The sequence below is a fragment of the Geotrypetes seraphini genome, chromosome 1 (assembly GCF_902459505.1).
Source record: "Geotrypetes seraphini chromosome 1, aGeoSer1.1, whole genome shotgun sequence".
NCBI lineage: Eukaryota > Metazoa > Chordata > Amphibia > Gymnophiona > Dermophiidae > Geotrypetes > Geotrypetes seraphini.
The window spans coordinates 434,510,317-434,527,802 of NC_047084.1; the positions used below are offsets into that span (position 1 = coordinate 434,510,317).

The 17,486-nt window shown below is 43.2% G+C and overlaps 1 protein-coding gene across 2 annotated transcripts in view; it reads left to right on the top strand.

Annotated features, from left to right (window-relative positions):
- MLLT3 (MLLT3 super elongation complex subunit) overlaps window positions 1-17,486 on the top strand; it is a 604,203-nt gene that overhangs the window by 526,557 nt on the left and 60,160 nt on the right. For both annotated transcript variants that reach the window (XM_033919532.1, XM_033919525.1), the window contains one exon: window positions 16,270-16,345. In XM_033919532.1, the coding sequence (XP_033775423.1) occupies window positions 16,270-16,345 (76 nt within the window). The remainder of the gene's footprint in view (window positions 1-16,269; window positions 16,346-17,486) is intronic.

Here is a 17,486-nt window from a genome sequence, read left to right on the forward strand (position 1 = left end):
GCAATGACGAAGTACGTACATTCCTGGGGTAACCTCACACTGCCAGTCTGCCATCATCTTTTGTTAAAAATGCACCTTTGTGCAGGGGATATTTTTATCAACAAACCTAGCACGATATCTGCTCCAGAGCAAAACTCAATGCAAAATGAAGGCTGTTCGCAGTAATAGTGACAGCAGTTTAAGATGGCATAGGCAAAAGTGAAGCGAAGTATCTTAATCAGTATGTTTCCTGAAAGTAGCTTCCTCTCGAAAATGCTGGTATACTGTCGCATTTTCAGAACCATCAGTATTCATGAAGGTCTGGATTCTATAAATAGTATTCAAATTCAGCGCCAGAAAAAAATCAGCACTAAATGTGATTTCATAAAAAGCGTACACCCTTTAAAGCAGGGGTGTCCAACCTGCAGCCCAAGGGCCGCATGCAACCCCGTGAAGTATTTTGTGCAGCCCCAGTCGAGGGCGATGCAGTGTTTTCCTCTGCTGCCCCTGGGTGTTTACCATCTTGCCAGCTCCCTCCTCTGTCTTGCTGCAACGTTTGTGTGTTTGTGCGGCCCCAGAAACATTTTTTTTGGCCAGTGTGGCCCAGGGAAGCCACAAGGTTGAACACCCCTGCTTTAAAGAATTATGCTTAGCGCCGATTCTTGTGCCTACTTTAGGTACCAGGACTAGTGTAAATGCTGGTGCCCAAGTGAGGCACACTGACCTCATATTCTATAATTTTGTATTCAACGTTTTGGAATGACCCTGACATGCCCATAGCCATATACTTTGTTGAGTTACCCATTAGTAGAGTTATAGAATAACTCAGTCAGATATGTATAAAAATTTTTAATGTGTGCCAATTAATATCAATAATTGGTTATTACCCAATTATTGATGTTAATTAATTTACGGGTGTACAGTTCTGGGTGCTATATATAGAATATGGGGGTAAGTAGACACATAGCATAAGCACTTAATATCAACAGAAACCCTTTTGTGCTTTAAACATTAGACCCTGATTCTATAAAGCCCGCCTAAAGTTAGATGCTGATACCAGCACCTAATTTAATTGAGCAATGGGCTTAATCCATGCCGAGATTGGCACTCAACATCTTACAATTGGCGGTGCATTCCGGAAATCAATCAAAACCTCTCTCTTTGACAAATTCCTCTCCTAAACAGAAGCCTCACCACTTACAATGTTATTTTTCCCTCTACCAATCTTGGTGTAATATGCTGTCCGTTAAGCCTTTCATCTCTCTCTTATACAATAAGTTGTATTCTCTCTTCTTGCACACTGTAATTTGCTGATTGTCCAGCCTTCTTCAGTTGTGAACTGCCTAGAAGTCTTTCGACTGTGGCGGTATAGAAGAATAAAGTTATTATTATTATTAATTGAAAGTTAGTCGCATAACTCAAAAACCTTGCGTCTATAAAAAGTAGGTGTCTAGCTCAAAGCATCTACACCAGGGGTGTCCAATGTCGGTCCTCGAGGGCCGCAGTCCAGTCGGGTTTTCATGATTTCCCCAATGAATATGCATGAGATCTATTTGCATGCACTGCTTTCAATGCATATTCATTGGGGAAATCCTGAAAACCCGACTGGACTGCGGCCCTCGAGGACCGACATTGGACACCCCTGATCTACACTAAAATTGGGCATGGGTGTGTTTTTAAGTTGTGTGTCTCTTTGTAATGGGCGCCGAAGTTTTATAGAATCAGTGCCAATATTGGTGCCCAACTTAAGTTGGCTTAACGAACCTCAATATATAGATCGGCTACTCATTCCTTATAACACGGCACGTTCTCTCCGATCCGCATCTCAGGGACTGCTAATGATTCCTTCTCTGAAAATTATCGGAACCAGACGTCACAATATATATTCTGTAATGGCCCCTCTAACCTGGAACGCCTTGCCCTTACATATAAGAGAAGTTAAAGATCTCAATAAATTCAAAAACAATTTAAAAACATTTTTATTCAGATATGCTTTTAATGTTTAAATAATTCATCTTATTTAATACTTAATGTTTAAATAATTCATTTTTATTAATTCCAATCCCATTCCTCATGTTTTTTCCCTATTTGTTTTTCTTTTCTTCATAATTATGATAAATATTAACATTGTAACTGTTCTCTCTTACTTTCCATCCCCTTATGTATCATGTCTGTTTGTTTTGTCTGTTTGTTTTTAACCCACTTTAATGATGTACAATGAAGTCTTGATCTATCTCATATTTTAATGTTACTCACTTAGTATGTTATAAGCGATTTATCAAATTTTAATAAACTTGATAGAATAAGGGCCTAAGAGCCTACTTTCATTTTACAAGTAAGAGATCCTAAGATAGACTCCAAAGGGATTGGAGTTAGCTTTGGGAAGGAGATGGCAACCTTGAACACACTACGTTGAAAATTATGAAGAAAGCATAATGCTATGACATAGCAGTGTAAAACATTCAAGCGTGGCTGGCTTTTTGATAAAAGGGGGAAGGGGGTTTCAAACAAGGACACACTAGCTGGTCTGGTTTTCAAGATATCTGTAATGAATATGCATGAGGGAAAGGGTGTCTCCTGTGGACTCGGTTGTAAAACACTGCTTGAAAATGATTATTTTTGGGGACATATCGGTTCTTTCATGTAAAATGTATATAATATATATCTAATATAATACTAGTTCATGTATATAACATATAAACCACTTTAATTGTAACCACAGAAAAGCAATACAATACGCCCCTGAAATTTGCGGGGGTTCCGTTCCAGGAACCCCTGCGAATTTCAAAAAACGCAAATGTGGTTTTTCACCTGTCAAAAGGCAGGGGAGGCAGGAGAGGGCAGCTGGAGCGCCAGCGGGTAAAGAAAATCACTCATGGTCTGCTCCAACCGCCTCTTTCTGTAGTAAAGTCGGGCTACACCAATCAGGAGCTGCTTTGACACGCAGCTCCTGATTGGTGTAGCCCGACTTTTCTACAGAAAGAGGCGGTCGGAGCAGACCGCGAATGAGCGAGTCCACAATTTGCGAATCGCAAATTTGCAGGGGAACACTATATATCAAATCCCATCACCTTGCCTTTCTTGCTGTTCAGAAAATTGCTTCATACCTTTTTTTTTCTCCTTTGTAACATTAAGTGGTATGTGCAGAAATCAGTACGTTATAATTTGATCAGTTTTGTAGGAATGATTTTAGTAAAGCTTGAAAACTGACTTCTTCTGGTAGCCAAGGACACTTATAAAGCACAGTGGTGGTTAATGCATGCTTTTTGTGAAAGATTATAGAAAATGTGCATAACTGAATGTAACAGGCTCGAAGATAAAGTATTATAGTTATCTCTAGCTGCATGCTGTCAGTGAAACAGAAAAAGCTGTCTGCATGACCTTGGCTATTGAAATCTTTAAGTTGGTTGACATTGTGGCTCATGAGATATGTACTCGCCAAATGCAAAAAGTCCTCTTGTCAGCTGATGTGGATGCATTGATTTTCTTGGGGCTTTCCACTAGGCCAGCGATGGCGAACCTATGGCACGCGTGCCAGCTGTGGCACGCGAAGGCCTTGCAGCTGGCACGCCGGAAGGTCCGCAATAGAGAGCTGCACGGGTCGTGGAGATCCCGTGGGGACGCCTCCGAGGGTCGCGGGGTTCCTGCGGGGCTGGATGTACTATGTCGCAGCTTTTCTCCCTACCTGCTCTGCTTGCAGCACAGAGCCGAACGGAAGTCTTCCCGACGTCAGCGCTGACATCGGAGGGGAGGGAGGGCTTAAACAAAGCCCTCCCTCCGACGTCAGCGCTGACGTCGGGAAGACCTCCGTTCGGCTCTGTGCTGCAGGCAGGGTAGGTAAGGAGGAGTAGCCTCGCGGCTCGAGTGGCTACCAAGGGAGGGGGGTGGTCCGCCCCGCCCCGTGTGCAGCACAGCCGGCCAGGTCCCCTTATTTTTGTGGAGCTAACCCGACCGACCGACAACAGCCCTGGTCCGACAAACCTCCCTGCCCTTAACCGCGAATCTAAATTACCTTCTTACAGCAGCTGTAAGAAGGAAATTTAGATTTGCGGTTAAGGGCAGGGAGGTTTGTCAGACCGGGGCTGTTGTCGGTCTGTCGGTCGCGGAAGCGCCACAAAAGTAAGGGGACCTGGCCGGCTATGCTGCACCCGGGGCGGGAGAGAAGGAGGGGGGAGAAGGACGCTGAAAGCACTGGGGAAGACAAAGAGGTGAAGAAGGACGCTGAAAGGCCATGGGGAAAACGGGGTGGGGGGAAGGACACTGAAAGCATTTGTGGAAGACAGAAGGGGGAGAAGGACGCTGACAGGACATGGGGAAGACGGGGGGGAGAAGGACGCTGAAAGCACATGGGGAAGATGGAGGGTGGGGTGGAGAAGGATGCTGAAAGGCCATGAGGAAGACGGGGGGGTGGAGAAGGATGCTGAAAGGCCATGGGGAAGACAGAGGGGGGAGAAGGACGCTGACAGGACATGGGGAAGATGGGGGGGGGAGAAGGACGCTGAAAGGAAATGGGGAAGAGAGAGTGGGGAGAAGACGCTGGCAGGGAAGAAGACAGAGATGCCAGACTATGGGGGGAGCGGAGGGAAGAAGATGGGTGCCAGACCAATTTGGAAGGGGGGGAGAAAGGGAGAGGCACAGTAACAGAGCAAATGGAAGACGCAGAAGGAAGAGAGACAGTGGATGGAAGGAACGGAATGAGAACATGAGGAAAGCAGAAACCAGGCAACAAAGGTAGGAAAAGAATTCTATTTCTTTTTTTCTTTTTTTTTTTGCTTCAGGATAAAGTAGTATATTAGTTGTGTTGATAAAAATTTATAAACAAAAGAGGCTCTGGTAGAAACCCGTTTACAAAGTGTGTATTCTTCCCAATTAATATTTCCAAATTAATAAAGTCTTTTTGCTTATTTGTAAATGGGTTTCTACCAGAGCCTTTAATTCAGTAGCATAATTAAATGAAATAACTATTTCTGAAGTTTATAGGGACGGGTGGGGACGGGTGGGATTCCTCACGGGGACGGGTGGGATTTCTGTCCCCGCGCAACTCTCTAGTCCGCAATTAAGATATGCGGCGCGGTAGGAGGCGAGTGTGCCGGTGTCTGCTTTGCAGCTCACCTGGCAACAGGGCCGGACTGGCCATTGGGAGGACCGGGCATTGTCCCGGTGGGCCGTGGCCCATCCTCCTGTGCTGGCTGTAGTCCTGTGAGTGGATGTTTAGCCTGCCTGTCTTCCCCTTAGTATCCTATGAGCCAGGCAGTGTGTGAGGGGGAAGTGGGGGGAGGAAGAGAAGCTTCACACTGAGTCTGTCACAGGAACTCAGTGAGGCTGTAGTGTGACTCCACATGTGACATCTGTAATCAGGAACAGTTCCTAGTGCTCCCATGCTAGAGAGGTGAGGATATGGGGGGAAGTTAATGTGTCTAATAATGTGCTCCTCTGTAAAAACCTCTGTATCTTCCATGGGGGACATGCTAAATTCAAGGAAATAAAAAAGCTGCTTATGATGATTGCATAGAGAAGTTCAGTAAGCTGAGAGGAGGGCTGGGCTCTCTGTGAACAACCAACACACTAATCCTCTGCGCTGTACCTTATGGAAAACTCAATATAGCAAAAAACAGTAAAGTGTATATGTGGCCCTTCACAGTGCTTTTGTAAACATCATAATAAAATAACAAAGGCTCCAATAATGAAAAATAAAAGTCCTTTTCCCATACACTCAGGTTGCACAAGTCCGGTTTTCACCCGGACAGTATATTTTTTGACCAAAACGGATGTCTACAATTAGTAAAATTCCCCAATCACATATTTTTTTATGGGGACGGATTTGTATACAGCACTTCATTAGATTTTTTTTATTATACAAATTTTATCTTTTTGTAGACTTGAAGTCTTGAACAAAGAAAATGAGTACAGCAAAAAAAGCAAAAACAGATAGTGGAAGACCATTCCAAGAGGCCTGGACAGAGTACATATGGAGTGATTGAACGCAGTGGGAAAGCATTGTGTATTATGTGTAATGAAAGTGTTGTGTCTCGCACATCAAGTGTCAAACGTCACTTTGAGACCAACCATAACAGTGTTGCTGAACTTGGTTTAGCTCAAAGAAAAGAGTTCCTTGTAGGAAAATTATAGAAATATCACTCCCAGTCTCTTAGTTTTAGCAACTATCTTTCAAAAACTAATCATCTTACAGTTGCCAGCTTTCAAATTTCACTGTGCATGGCAAAACATGGTAAGCCCCTCTCTGATGAAGATTTTATCAAAAAGGCAATTTTGGCTGGGAGTAATTCACTCTTCCATGATTTCCAAAACAAGGATAAAATTGTGCAGCGCATCTCTGAGATGCCGCTAAGCAGAAATACTGCAAAAGATAGGGTTCTGCGAATGGCTGCTGATGTTAGTCAACAGCTTACTTGCGACTTACAAAAAGCACCCTTCTACACCATTTGCTTGGATGAAAGTACAGATATTACTAACCATGCAAGACTAGCGCTCATTTTGCGTTATGCTACTGGTGACATCATGAGAGAAGAGCTGGTAAAACTGCTGTCTTTGCCTGGAAGAACACAATGCTGTGATGGAGGCTTTTTCATCACTAGACATAAGTCCAGAAAAAGTGGTTTCAGTTACTAGCAATGGAGCACCTAGCATGGTGGGGACAACATCAGGATTCATTCATTTCTTTGCTAAGGAAGCAAAACATCCACTGATTCAATTTCACTGCATAATACATCAAGAAGCTCTCTGTGCCAAAGAAAGCAGCAAAAAACTTGACGATGTCCTCAAAGATGTAACAAAAATGGTGAACTTCATCATGGCGCGTGCTCTTAATTTTCGACAATTTCAAGCCCTTCTTGATGAGGTTCAAGCACAATATAACACTTTACTGATGTACAATAATGTCCGGTGGCTGAGCAGAGGACGAGTGTTAGAGAGATTTGTGGCCTGCTTGGAAGAAGTTAGGCTATTTATGAACGAAAAGGGGGAAGACTATCCTCAACTCACCAACATGGCCTGGCTTACCAACCTCATGTTCTTTACAGATTTTACTAACCACTTTAATGTACTAAACAAAAAATTACAAGGCATGGGGAAAACAGCAGAAAGCATGTTTAGTGACATCAAAGCTTTTGAGAGAAAATTGCATGTTTTTGAAAAAGACCTTGAGAGTGGACAGCTAAAATATTTTCCCAACCTAAAAATACATTTGGATAATTCTACAACATTTGTGGACAGTCATAAAAAACACCAGGAAATCCACAAAGCATATTCCACCATTGTAGCCGAAGCAAAGGAGAATTTTAGTAAAAGATTTTCTCAGTTCCATAAGATGGAGACAACCCTTTCATTTATAACTTCCCCAGAAAAGTCCACATTTGAAGATCTTGATCTTTCCTGCTTATAGTGGTTGGATATTCAAAATTTGGAAATGGAGCTACTGGAATTTCAAGAAAACTCTATCTGGAAAAGTAAATTCAATGACCTGCGTGCGGCTCTTGAACGTATTGAGTGTGAAAGAGTGACAAATGAAATCACTGCTAGCAGTTCTGAAAATGAAATCCTAAAAGCGTGGAATTCTCTGCCAGACAATTTTAAGTCCATGAAAGCACTTAGGATTGCACTTCTTACTTTGTTTGGGTCATCCTATGCTTGTGAGCAGCTGTTTTCGGCTTTGAATCATATAAAATCTGATGCTAGAAACAGATTAACGGATGACATGAGTGCTGCATGTGTTGCTCTGAAATTAACACACTATGAGCCAAGGATTGACAAGTTATCAGCATGCATGCAACAACAAAAATCACATTAATTTTTTTCAGAGCATGCCCAATGCATATGTTTACATGAAGCAGTGTTTTCAGTTTGCAGTTAAGACACTTTCTAAGTTATTTAAATATTATTTAAAGATGTTATTTAAAAAAGGGACTTTACATGGCCCTGTTGTATTCCAATCTGGAATTTCCAATAAAAACGGTTGGTTTAATTGAAAGCTCTTTTGTTTTCTTTACATCATATTATTAGAAATGTAATGATTTAACTATTTTCTAATTTGATTGTAAATTTTACAAAAAAACATGTATAGACTCTTTGGGAATGCACACCGAGTCATGACACAGTTAACAGTTTTAAGAAGTTTATCTTTTTTTTTACTCAGGATACATTTGACATGTTATGTGAATAATACATTTAAAATATATTGTGTAACTGAATCAAATTCTTCCTAAATTCATTAAATTGAATGAAATCATTAAAACATTATAAATTGCCAATAAATTGAAATGAAAACCAAAGGATTGTGAATCAAATTGATTCTCTGACAATATTAAGATTCCAACCTTTAAAAATGATGTTACATAGTTCAGGCAACTTTATAAAGAGTTTTTAGATACTAAAATCTTGTTATTAAGGTTTAATTGACGTGCCTGCACTTTGAGGAAATTCTTTGGTTTTGTGCGGCAGTTTGGGCACTCGGGCTCAAAAAGGATAGCCATCACTGCACTAGGCAAACCCAGGATACCAGTGTAACGGTTAAAGCTTTCTAGGAATGTGGCTAGAAATGAAAATAGTGTCTTTGGTCTCTAGAAGGGAAACTATGCATCAATGCAGTGTAAGAGCCTTTATCACCAACATCCAAACTTAAACTTTCTTTAATCCTGAAATGCTGTTAAGAATTTTACTTGGTTCTTTACACAAGCTATGATGAAAAAGAATTGATGTTTGCCAGTTGGACTTTAAATGGGGAAGTGAAATAGATACTGTCATGTAGTGGGTCTTGATTTTACTTTAATGATTGGTTGTTTGGGAATGGGTTGCTAATATTTAGATGTGCATAACTGGGAGAATGTGTATATGCTTGTTCTGTGATTGTTAATGTATAACTGTACTGTATTTTATTCGCGTGCAATGTGTCTAGTGGTCTTGAACACTAGACTTATGTATCTCAACCTGCAAGTTACTTGCAGAATGCTGTCAATCATGTTTTGAACACCACTCCTTCCCAGGGAGCTGTTCTTGCCCCTTCAGTTTTGGTTGCTGCAAGCAAGTTGCTCAGAAGCATTTCTGCTCTGTTCTGTGATTTTGTTCTTTTTAGGTATTTTTTCTAAGTGTTTGGTTGGAGACTCTCTGTCCAGAGGTTTCCACTTGTTGGGACCTCTGACTAGAAGAAGGTGCAGACTCACACTGAGTTAGTCTGCTGCTGGCAGGATCAGCCCTTGGGGGCACCTAACTAGCCAGCCTACTTTTATATTTTTTGAGCACAGAGGCCATCCTCTGCATAGCTGCTCACATCTCTGATTTATCAGGAGTTGAGTGCAGGCTGTTTGACTCCATCCAGGTTTGGCTGGGCTTAATAGTGGGCAGCGAGGATTTCCAGGGGTTGAGGTTCAATCTGATCTCAATCTGACTGGCAGCCCGACGACCAAGTTCATCTGGCAAACCTGTGAGGCAGAGCTCTCCATTTATCCCAGCTGCATTCCTGAGCTGAAGCAGGCAAGCACATGGCACAGTGAGTAAGGCTATTTATTATAGCCTATGGGGAAAATTGGGAGGGAGGGGTGCCTCCAAAAATGAAATTTAAAAGTTGTTGCAGCCAGAGCCATGGTTCCCCACCTCTAAAAACCTCTTTCCCTGCAAATTTTGTTTTCACAGAAGTCCCTGGGGCTGTTTTTAGTGCGATTTTACTGGTGGTGGCCATCTTGAATTTTTAATTATATTTTTTTCTCAAGCATCCATCTGCCTCAAACCCCTAAATTTTACTTAATTTAAAATTGACAGGGATGGACCCCTCAGGTCTTCCTACCACTATATCATACCAGGTTTGTGCTGGATGGCCAGCCAGGGAGCATATATGTTCTGCATATGGCGGAGTTCATGAGGGAAGGATAGGAGCCTTGGGCTCAGCCTCCTCTCAGTCCTTCAGGGCTGGGGATCGGCAAAAGGTGCATTCCCATGGAAGAGACCCTTTCTAGAGCCTTCTGAAGGTGCATTGGCCAAATGCAGATGTGCGGTTGCTGCAGAGCCCAGGAGGATTGGTAGTGGGCCCCTGCCTTGGTCCTAGAGACCCCCAGTATAAGGCTTCACCCCAGATTTTGTGAGCTTTATGTGGCATGCCTGTTTGAACTGACGAGGATCCTCAGCATCTGTGTTCAGCGTGACAGAGGCGGTGGCACAGGGTAACTCCCCTAAGCATGCACCCTGATCAGATGAGGACAAGGAACTGGACCAGGAGGTTCAATCTGACATAGACTGGGAGGATGAAAAATCTGATTCCATGCCACTATTGTTCCAGGATGCAGTTTCTCTGGCAAAGTCTGGTTCTCTGCATGAGAACAGCAGTCAAAAAGTAGTAGTGGCCCTGGACCAGGAGGAAGACCCCATGTAGCACTGGCTGTTCAAAGTCTCTGCGCTCTCTGACATTATTTTTACTTCTCTATGAGAACTGGGACTGAAAGTTCCTCCAGCCCCCTGGTCACAGTGTTCAATTATGAGTGACTCAGTTGCTCTGACCGTGTTCTTTCCCTTGCATCTGGACATCACAAAACTGGTCATGGACTACTGGGAGTCACCAGAAGGGTCCCTGCGAGTGACTAAGACTGTGACCAATCTTTTCCCTATGGCTCCGGACTTCCAGCAGCCTCTTGTTCATCCGAAGGTGGATTCGCTGGTGGAGCAGGTCACCAAACAAAACTGCTTGCCTAGTGAAGGAGATGTAATGTTAAAGATACTCAGGACTGTAAAGTGGACGTGGTCCTCAAGAGGCAATTTGAAGCTTTGCCTCTAGCGATTAAGTTGGCAGCTGCGGCTTCCTTTGTGGCACATGCTTGTCACAGCTGTCCATCTCAGCCTCAGCAGATGATGAAGATCCCCAAATGCTCCTATCTGGGGTGAATTATATAGCGGATGCTCTGTATGATATCAGAGTTATGATCAAGGTGTCATCCTATGCTACCTCCGCCTGGCAGATGCTCTGGATCAGACAGTGGGCAGGATATTCAACCTCTAAAGCCACTCTGAGCAGGCTTCCCTTTCAAGGGCAGATGCTATTTGGCAAGGATCTGGATGACCTGATAGGCAGCATTATGGACTGTCGCCCTGAGGCCTTGCTGGATGGCTCGGGGTCCGGGATGTGATAATTTTCAAGGCTTTCAAAGATTCTGGCCTTATACAGGAGGCCAAGCGATGCAGAGGTCCTTTCATGGGTCACAGCAGAGATTCAGCAGGGGTAGGAGACAGCAAGCCTCCCCAACCTCCAAGAAAGCACAATGATGCCAGGACAGGGGCCAAGCCCCCCCCAGATAGGGAACAGGCTGTCAGCCTTTTGGTCATTTGAGTTCAGATAGGCGCAGACCATTGTTTGAGAAGGTTACAAACTTTAGTTTTGTGCCTCCCTTCCAGACCTCTTTGTAGATTCTCAAGCTGGCTGGCCAGAGAGAGCCCTCAGAGTCCAAGCAACGGTACAAAGGCTACTGGATCTTCATGCCATAGAGCCAGTACTGGACGAAAAATCGGGCTTGGGCAGATACTCCATATACTTCATTGTGCCAAAGAAAGGCTCAGACTGGAGGCCAATTCTGCACCTCAAGATGATCATTGCTGCACTGAAAATGCCACATTTTTGCACGGAGACTGTTTGGTCGGTCATAGTGCCAGTGACGCTAGGGGAAGTTTCTTGCCTCCCTCAATTTGATGGAGACTTGTCTCCACATTCCCATTTTCCCAGCCCACATGAGGTACTCATGGTTTCATGTGCTTGAACAGCAATTCCAGTTCTTGGTGCTCCCCTTCAGCCTACAATGGCACCTTGCACTTTTACCAAGATGATGATATTGGTAGCAGGTGCACTCATATTTGGATGATTAGCTAATCAGATTCCTGTCCAAGGAGGAAGGCAAACTGGCAGTTTCGAGAGTGGTCCAACTCCTCCAGGACTTGGAATGGATCATCAATTTCAAGAAGAACCAGCTTGAGCTAGCCCAGCACCTGGAGTACCTGGGAGTTTTGTTTGACACAGTCTTGAACCATGTCTTTCTTCCAGAGCCACGCAGACTGAAGCTCCAGAAGAAGGTTTCGGACCTGCTACAAAGTCTGACTTTCATGGCATGGCATTATCTGCAGGTCCTAGGGTCGATGGCAGCAGCCTTAGAGGTGGGCCCTAGGGCAAGAGCTCACATGAGACCTCTCCAAGACTCTTCTTTCTTGATGGTCTCCTCAGACAGACTCGCTTTAGCAACCGCTTTCATTGTTACCGGAAGCAAAGAGCAGTCTATGAGGGTGGCTGCAGATGGCTGCCCTCTCAAAGGGTATGCCTCTCCAAATTTCCTCCTGGAAGATTCTAATGACAAATGCCAGCCTTTTTGGTTGGAGCATCATTACAACAGACACCCAGTTCAGGGTCTTTGGACAGTTGCTCAGCAAAAGTGGTCCATAAATCGACTAGAATTTAGGCACAGGCACTGGAGAAGTCTCTGGAAGACAAGGCAGTCAGGGTATTCTTGGACAATGCAACAGCAATGGCCTATGTCAACAGGCAAGGAGGCACCAGAAGCACCATGTTACACCTAGAAGCTCAACTCCTCTTTCGATGGGCAGAGGCTCATTTGCAGGCTTTCTTGGCCGCACATGTAATAATAGTGGAAAATGTGCAGGCTGACTTTTAAAATCCGCAGACTCTTAACCTGGGGGAATGGTCTCTGTCCTCCTAGGCATTCACCTCCATTTTTCGGCAGTGGGGACATCCACAGATGGATCTGATGGCCTCGACGGTAAACACAAAGATGAGTCACTTTTACAGCTAAACATACAAGCCTAGAAGCACAAGATTGGACGCGTTAGTCCAATTGTGGCCAGAGAAAGGGCTCTTGTATGTGTTTTCTCGTGGCCCATGCTAGTTCAAGTCATTCGCAGGTTTGCAAGTCATCTGATGTTGGTAGTCCTTGTGGTAACCGATTGGCGCCGCAGACCGTGGTTTGCGGATCTAGTTCTACCTCAGACTGCTGGTCCAGGTGGATCTTCTTACCCAGGGACCGGTCCCTATCGCAAATTTAGGCTTATGGCATGGCTCTTGAGTGAGTGGCCCTGATGAGCAAGGGTTACTCAGACGTGGTCATCTCCACTCTGCTTAGAGCTAAGAAGCCATTGACGGTAGCAGCGTAAGCCAAGGCCTGGAAGTCCTTTCAGCACTGGTGTGCTGTGGATGATGTAGAGCCCTTATGAGGTCTGATTTCGGTTGTCCTGGATGTTTTGCAGGGAACCGTCCCTTAAGATTACAGAAACAGGGCTCTCCTTATGCATGTTTCTTTCTTTCTTACCGAAAGTAGTCTTGACATCAGTCAGAAAGTTTGTTTACCCACTTTTCACCCTATGGGGTCTAAGAAAAAGGATGAAGCGTTGTATTTGTTGGATGTCAAGTGAATGCTTCTCTGATACCTCAAAGTTACAATGAATTTCATGTATCAAATCACCTTTTTGTTCTGACCAGTTATGCCAAGAAAGGGAGGTTAGTGTCTAAAGCCTCGATTTCCAGATGGATTAAAATGGCCATTTCTTCCATGTATGTGGACTGTGGTAAGCAGCTGCTGATTGTATTGAAAGTACACTTCACTAAAGGAGTTGCTGCCTCATGGGTGGAGAATCGGGCGATTTTGCCTAAGGAAATCTGTAGAGCAGCTAATTGGTCTATCCTTCATACCTTAACCAGATTCTATAGATGGACTTAGCAGCCAAGAAAGATGCCGCTTTCGGGTCCTCCATTTTGAATGCAGGTTCAACAGGCCTTCCCTAAACTCCAGGGACTGCTTTGATAAGTTCCTAGCATTCAGGACCACTAGACACATTGCACTAGAAAAAAGATTAGGCTCTTACCTTGATCATTTTTTTCTTGTAGATGTGTCTAGTGGTCCTGAAGCCCCGCCCTATCAGTCTGAATTTGAAGTATTCTCTGTTTCTCAGATGAACTGAGAGGTTATTAAAAAAAAAAAAAAAATTAAAGAAAGAAAACGGAAAGCATTCAAGAATGTAAAGTTTGGTTTAAGTCTGCTTGAAAGCTACGAACTCTGTATAATATTAATACTGGTTGCACACATTTTTGTATCTGGTTTGAGCAGTTACTTGAATGTTATAATGTTAATTGGTAAAGTTTGTTATAGAGCAGAGCAGAATTGTAGTCTCTGGGATTTTTCCCCATTTCTTTCCTTCCATTTATGTCTTTTATTACAGTGCTACTTGATTGCTTTTGTACAAACTGTAGGGGCAAGAGCAGCTCCCTGGGAAGGAGGTGGAGTTCAAAACATGATTGGCATCATTCTGCAAGCAACTTGTGGGTTCAGAGTCATAACCCTAGTGTTCAGGACCATTAGACACATCTACAAGAAAGAAGATTATCGAGGTAAGAACCTAATCTTTCTTTGGGATTATATTCTTTCCAACTTAATGGAAGTGGGAAAGAATTATATAAAAGGAGGGCAAAATAATTCTCCAAAATTTAATGAAATGGGATGAAACTTGTTTAAAAAAAAAAGAAAAGAAACAGTAAACTGGCACACTGAATTCAGACATGGACTTTCGGAGGAAGAAGCCCCCATCCCCACGAAAAATGGCCCAATGAATTTCTGTGCAAGCAGGTTGTAGTGAGGGTAAAATTAATTCCAAAAGTTTAACAGAATGGGATGAAACTTGACATATGAAAAACTGGTAAAAAGACACATTGACTTTAAAAAATGGGCTGCTTCAGAGTGATTGTTTTAAAGAAATAAGTTCCCCATCCTCCAAAGAAAAAATATTGCACAGAGCATTTCTGTTGGAGGAGTTCCAACTTCTATGATATAGAAACTTACATACAGTGGAACATAATGGTTAGAGAATTCCTCCTTTCAAATTGCATCTCCCTATCCTCTCATCTACTCTTAATCCCCCAAGCTATTCCACTCAGAAAGAAAGCCCTCTGCACAAACTGCTGCACCCCTTAAAATCTAACCTTCCCAACTATCCCACTGCCCTGCAAACTGCCTCAGCCCAAAAAAACTACTCCAGTTGCCCCACCACCTTGCAAGCTTCCTCGGTGCCCTAAATTACCTCCCTACTTGTTTTATTTTGAGATACTCAGAACCCTGTAAGTACAGGCAGGGTAGAAATTTTTAATACATTGCCCTTATTTTTCATTGTAAATGTATGATTGTTTTTTTTCAGAGGGCAGAGAATTAGCACAGTCATCAGATTCTATTTGTGTACCATTTTGAAATTCTTAAAATTGAGCTTTTGATGGTGTTATTGGTTTCATTCCTGTTCCTCTTCACGGTGTGAAGAGATCAAATCAGATGGGTGTCACTTGGTAATTCCAGAGGGCCTAAGTCTTCTGGCTGTTCTGTGGAAACTTCCTGGCAGTCTGATCCTTCTCCCATATCTCCTGTCTCCAGACCCATAACAGCAAAGTGGAGCATCGCTGCCAGGGTTCTGGAACTCAAGTACCAATACAGCAACACACGAGTTCCTGTTTCTGCTTCTCCTGCCCCTGGACAGGAAGCTGGACCTGACCCAGCAGCCACCCTTCTCTGTTAAATAGCTATTGATATTTTTTATGAAATCCCCTTCCTACTGATAATCCCTTGACTGTTCTCTTTTCTCAAAAATATTGTAGTTCTTCCCCTTTTTCCTTCTGTTTTTGTTTGTCTTTAGTCAGAGGTTTTTTTGTTTTGTTTTTTTCTCCCCTATCTGTTTATTGTCAAACTTTACATCAGTTTTATCATTGTAATTCTATTTTATTGTACACCGCTCAGAAGTCCGATTGAGTGGTATAAAAATTTTTTAATAAGCTTGAAACTTGAAGTGACCACCTTGCACTGGCATGCTGTGAATAATTATGTGAAGGAGACAAGAGGTGAATGCTGGGAGAGGGATCAGTGCTGGGTACTTACTTTTTTATTTACTTTAATAATTTATATTCCGCATATCCTACAATTCTATGCGGATTACAAATTATTCAGGTTCTCAAACATTATTCCGTAACTGTCCCGGTGGGCTCCCACTCTATCTAATGTACCTGGGGCAATGGGGATTAAGTGACTTGCCCAAGGTCACAAGGAGCAGTGCGGGATTCGAACCCACAACCTCAGGGTGTGGAGGCTGTAGCTCTAACCACTGCACCACACACTCCCAGTGAGTGGCAGAGAACGATGTAGTGCATAGTATACCCTCACGCCATTTTACCCAAATCAGCAGATTAAACTTGGGCTGTGTGATGTTTTGAGCCAGGCTCACAGCCTTAATTTTCACTTTTTCTTCTTTGTTTTCCTTTTCAAGTCCGAGCAGCCCAGCCCCGCCAGTGTCGGCTCCAGCTCCAGCTCCAGCTTCACACCAGCCCAGAACAGCAGACAAGGTACCACGTAATAATTTTAGGAAAAAAACTGTACACTAAGAGAGAATGAAATATGAAATTAGTTTGTGCTGCAATCTTATTTTTGCCATCTTCTTCCCACTTGTACACTATCCATAGTCTGAAATAGCAGAGCAGAGCTTGTCTCTTCTCTGTGCGTTCAACCCCTCTCTCCCCCTGTGCAGGTAAGTGCAAATTTTAAATTGAAGAAGGTGGACAAAGAGGCATCATTATTTTCAAGAGGAAGAACTGGTGGTAGTTTAATCACTTCCCGCTCCCCAACATAAAAAAAACACCTCAGCTGAACCAGAGCCTTTTAAACAAGTTTTAAAAATGCATTTTGTCTGTTCTTAAACTGGAGGCCACCGGTTCAATATTCAATGTGATTTAATCAGTCAGAAATGACTCCTGGCTGATTAAAACTCTTTATTATTGATTATATATAATAAAGTTTCTGTGTTATTAGATTTGACATCTCACTTGCCTTTTGTGTGTTGTTCCTGGCTGATTAAATCACCTTTTTTTTTTAGAGCTAACTAGTCATTTTCAGTGGCACTTAGCTGTTTAATGCTGCTAGAAATCTCCAGTTAGTTTCTATCTCAAAACCAGCTCTTTTGGGAGCTGTTCTGGGAGCAGAGTCAGCATTTAGCCAGTTAAGTGCCAATATTCAGCACTTAACCAGCCAAGGTAACCACATAAATAGGACTGCATGAAAGTCAGTCCGATCTTTATGCAGTGCCACATTGCCAGTTAAGTACCGAATATTGCTGTGCTTTATCCGGCTCCGCAAACCTGGAACTTCAGTGCCGAAGCCCAGGCATGGCCCAGCATTGAATTTCCTGCCATAATGTTGACAGCAGTCCGCAAATCACTTGAGTGCTCCTGCCTGAATATTAACCCCCACATTTTTTTTGTTTTTTGTCATCTTAAACTATGGAACTTTTCCATATAAGGATAATTTTTTAAAGTACAGTCAAACCTCGATTTGTGAGTAATGTGGTTTGTGAGTGTTTTGTAAGACGAGGAAAACATTTTTGCAAATTGTGACTCGCAAACCGAGCGTTGACTCAATTTGCGAGCATAACTACCCCCCACCTGCTCACCCGCAAACGCCCCTCCCTGAGAACCGGCATCACTGCCCCCC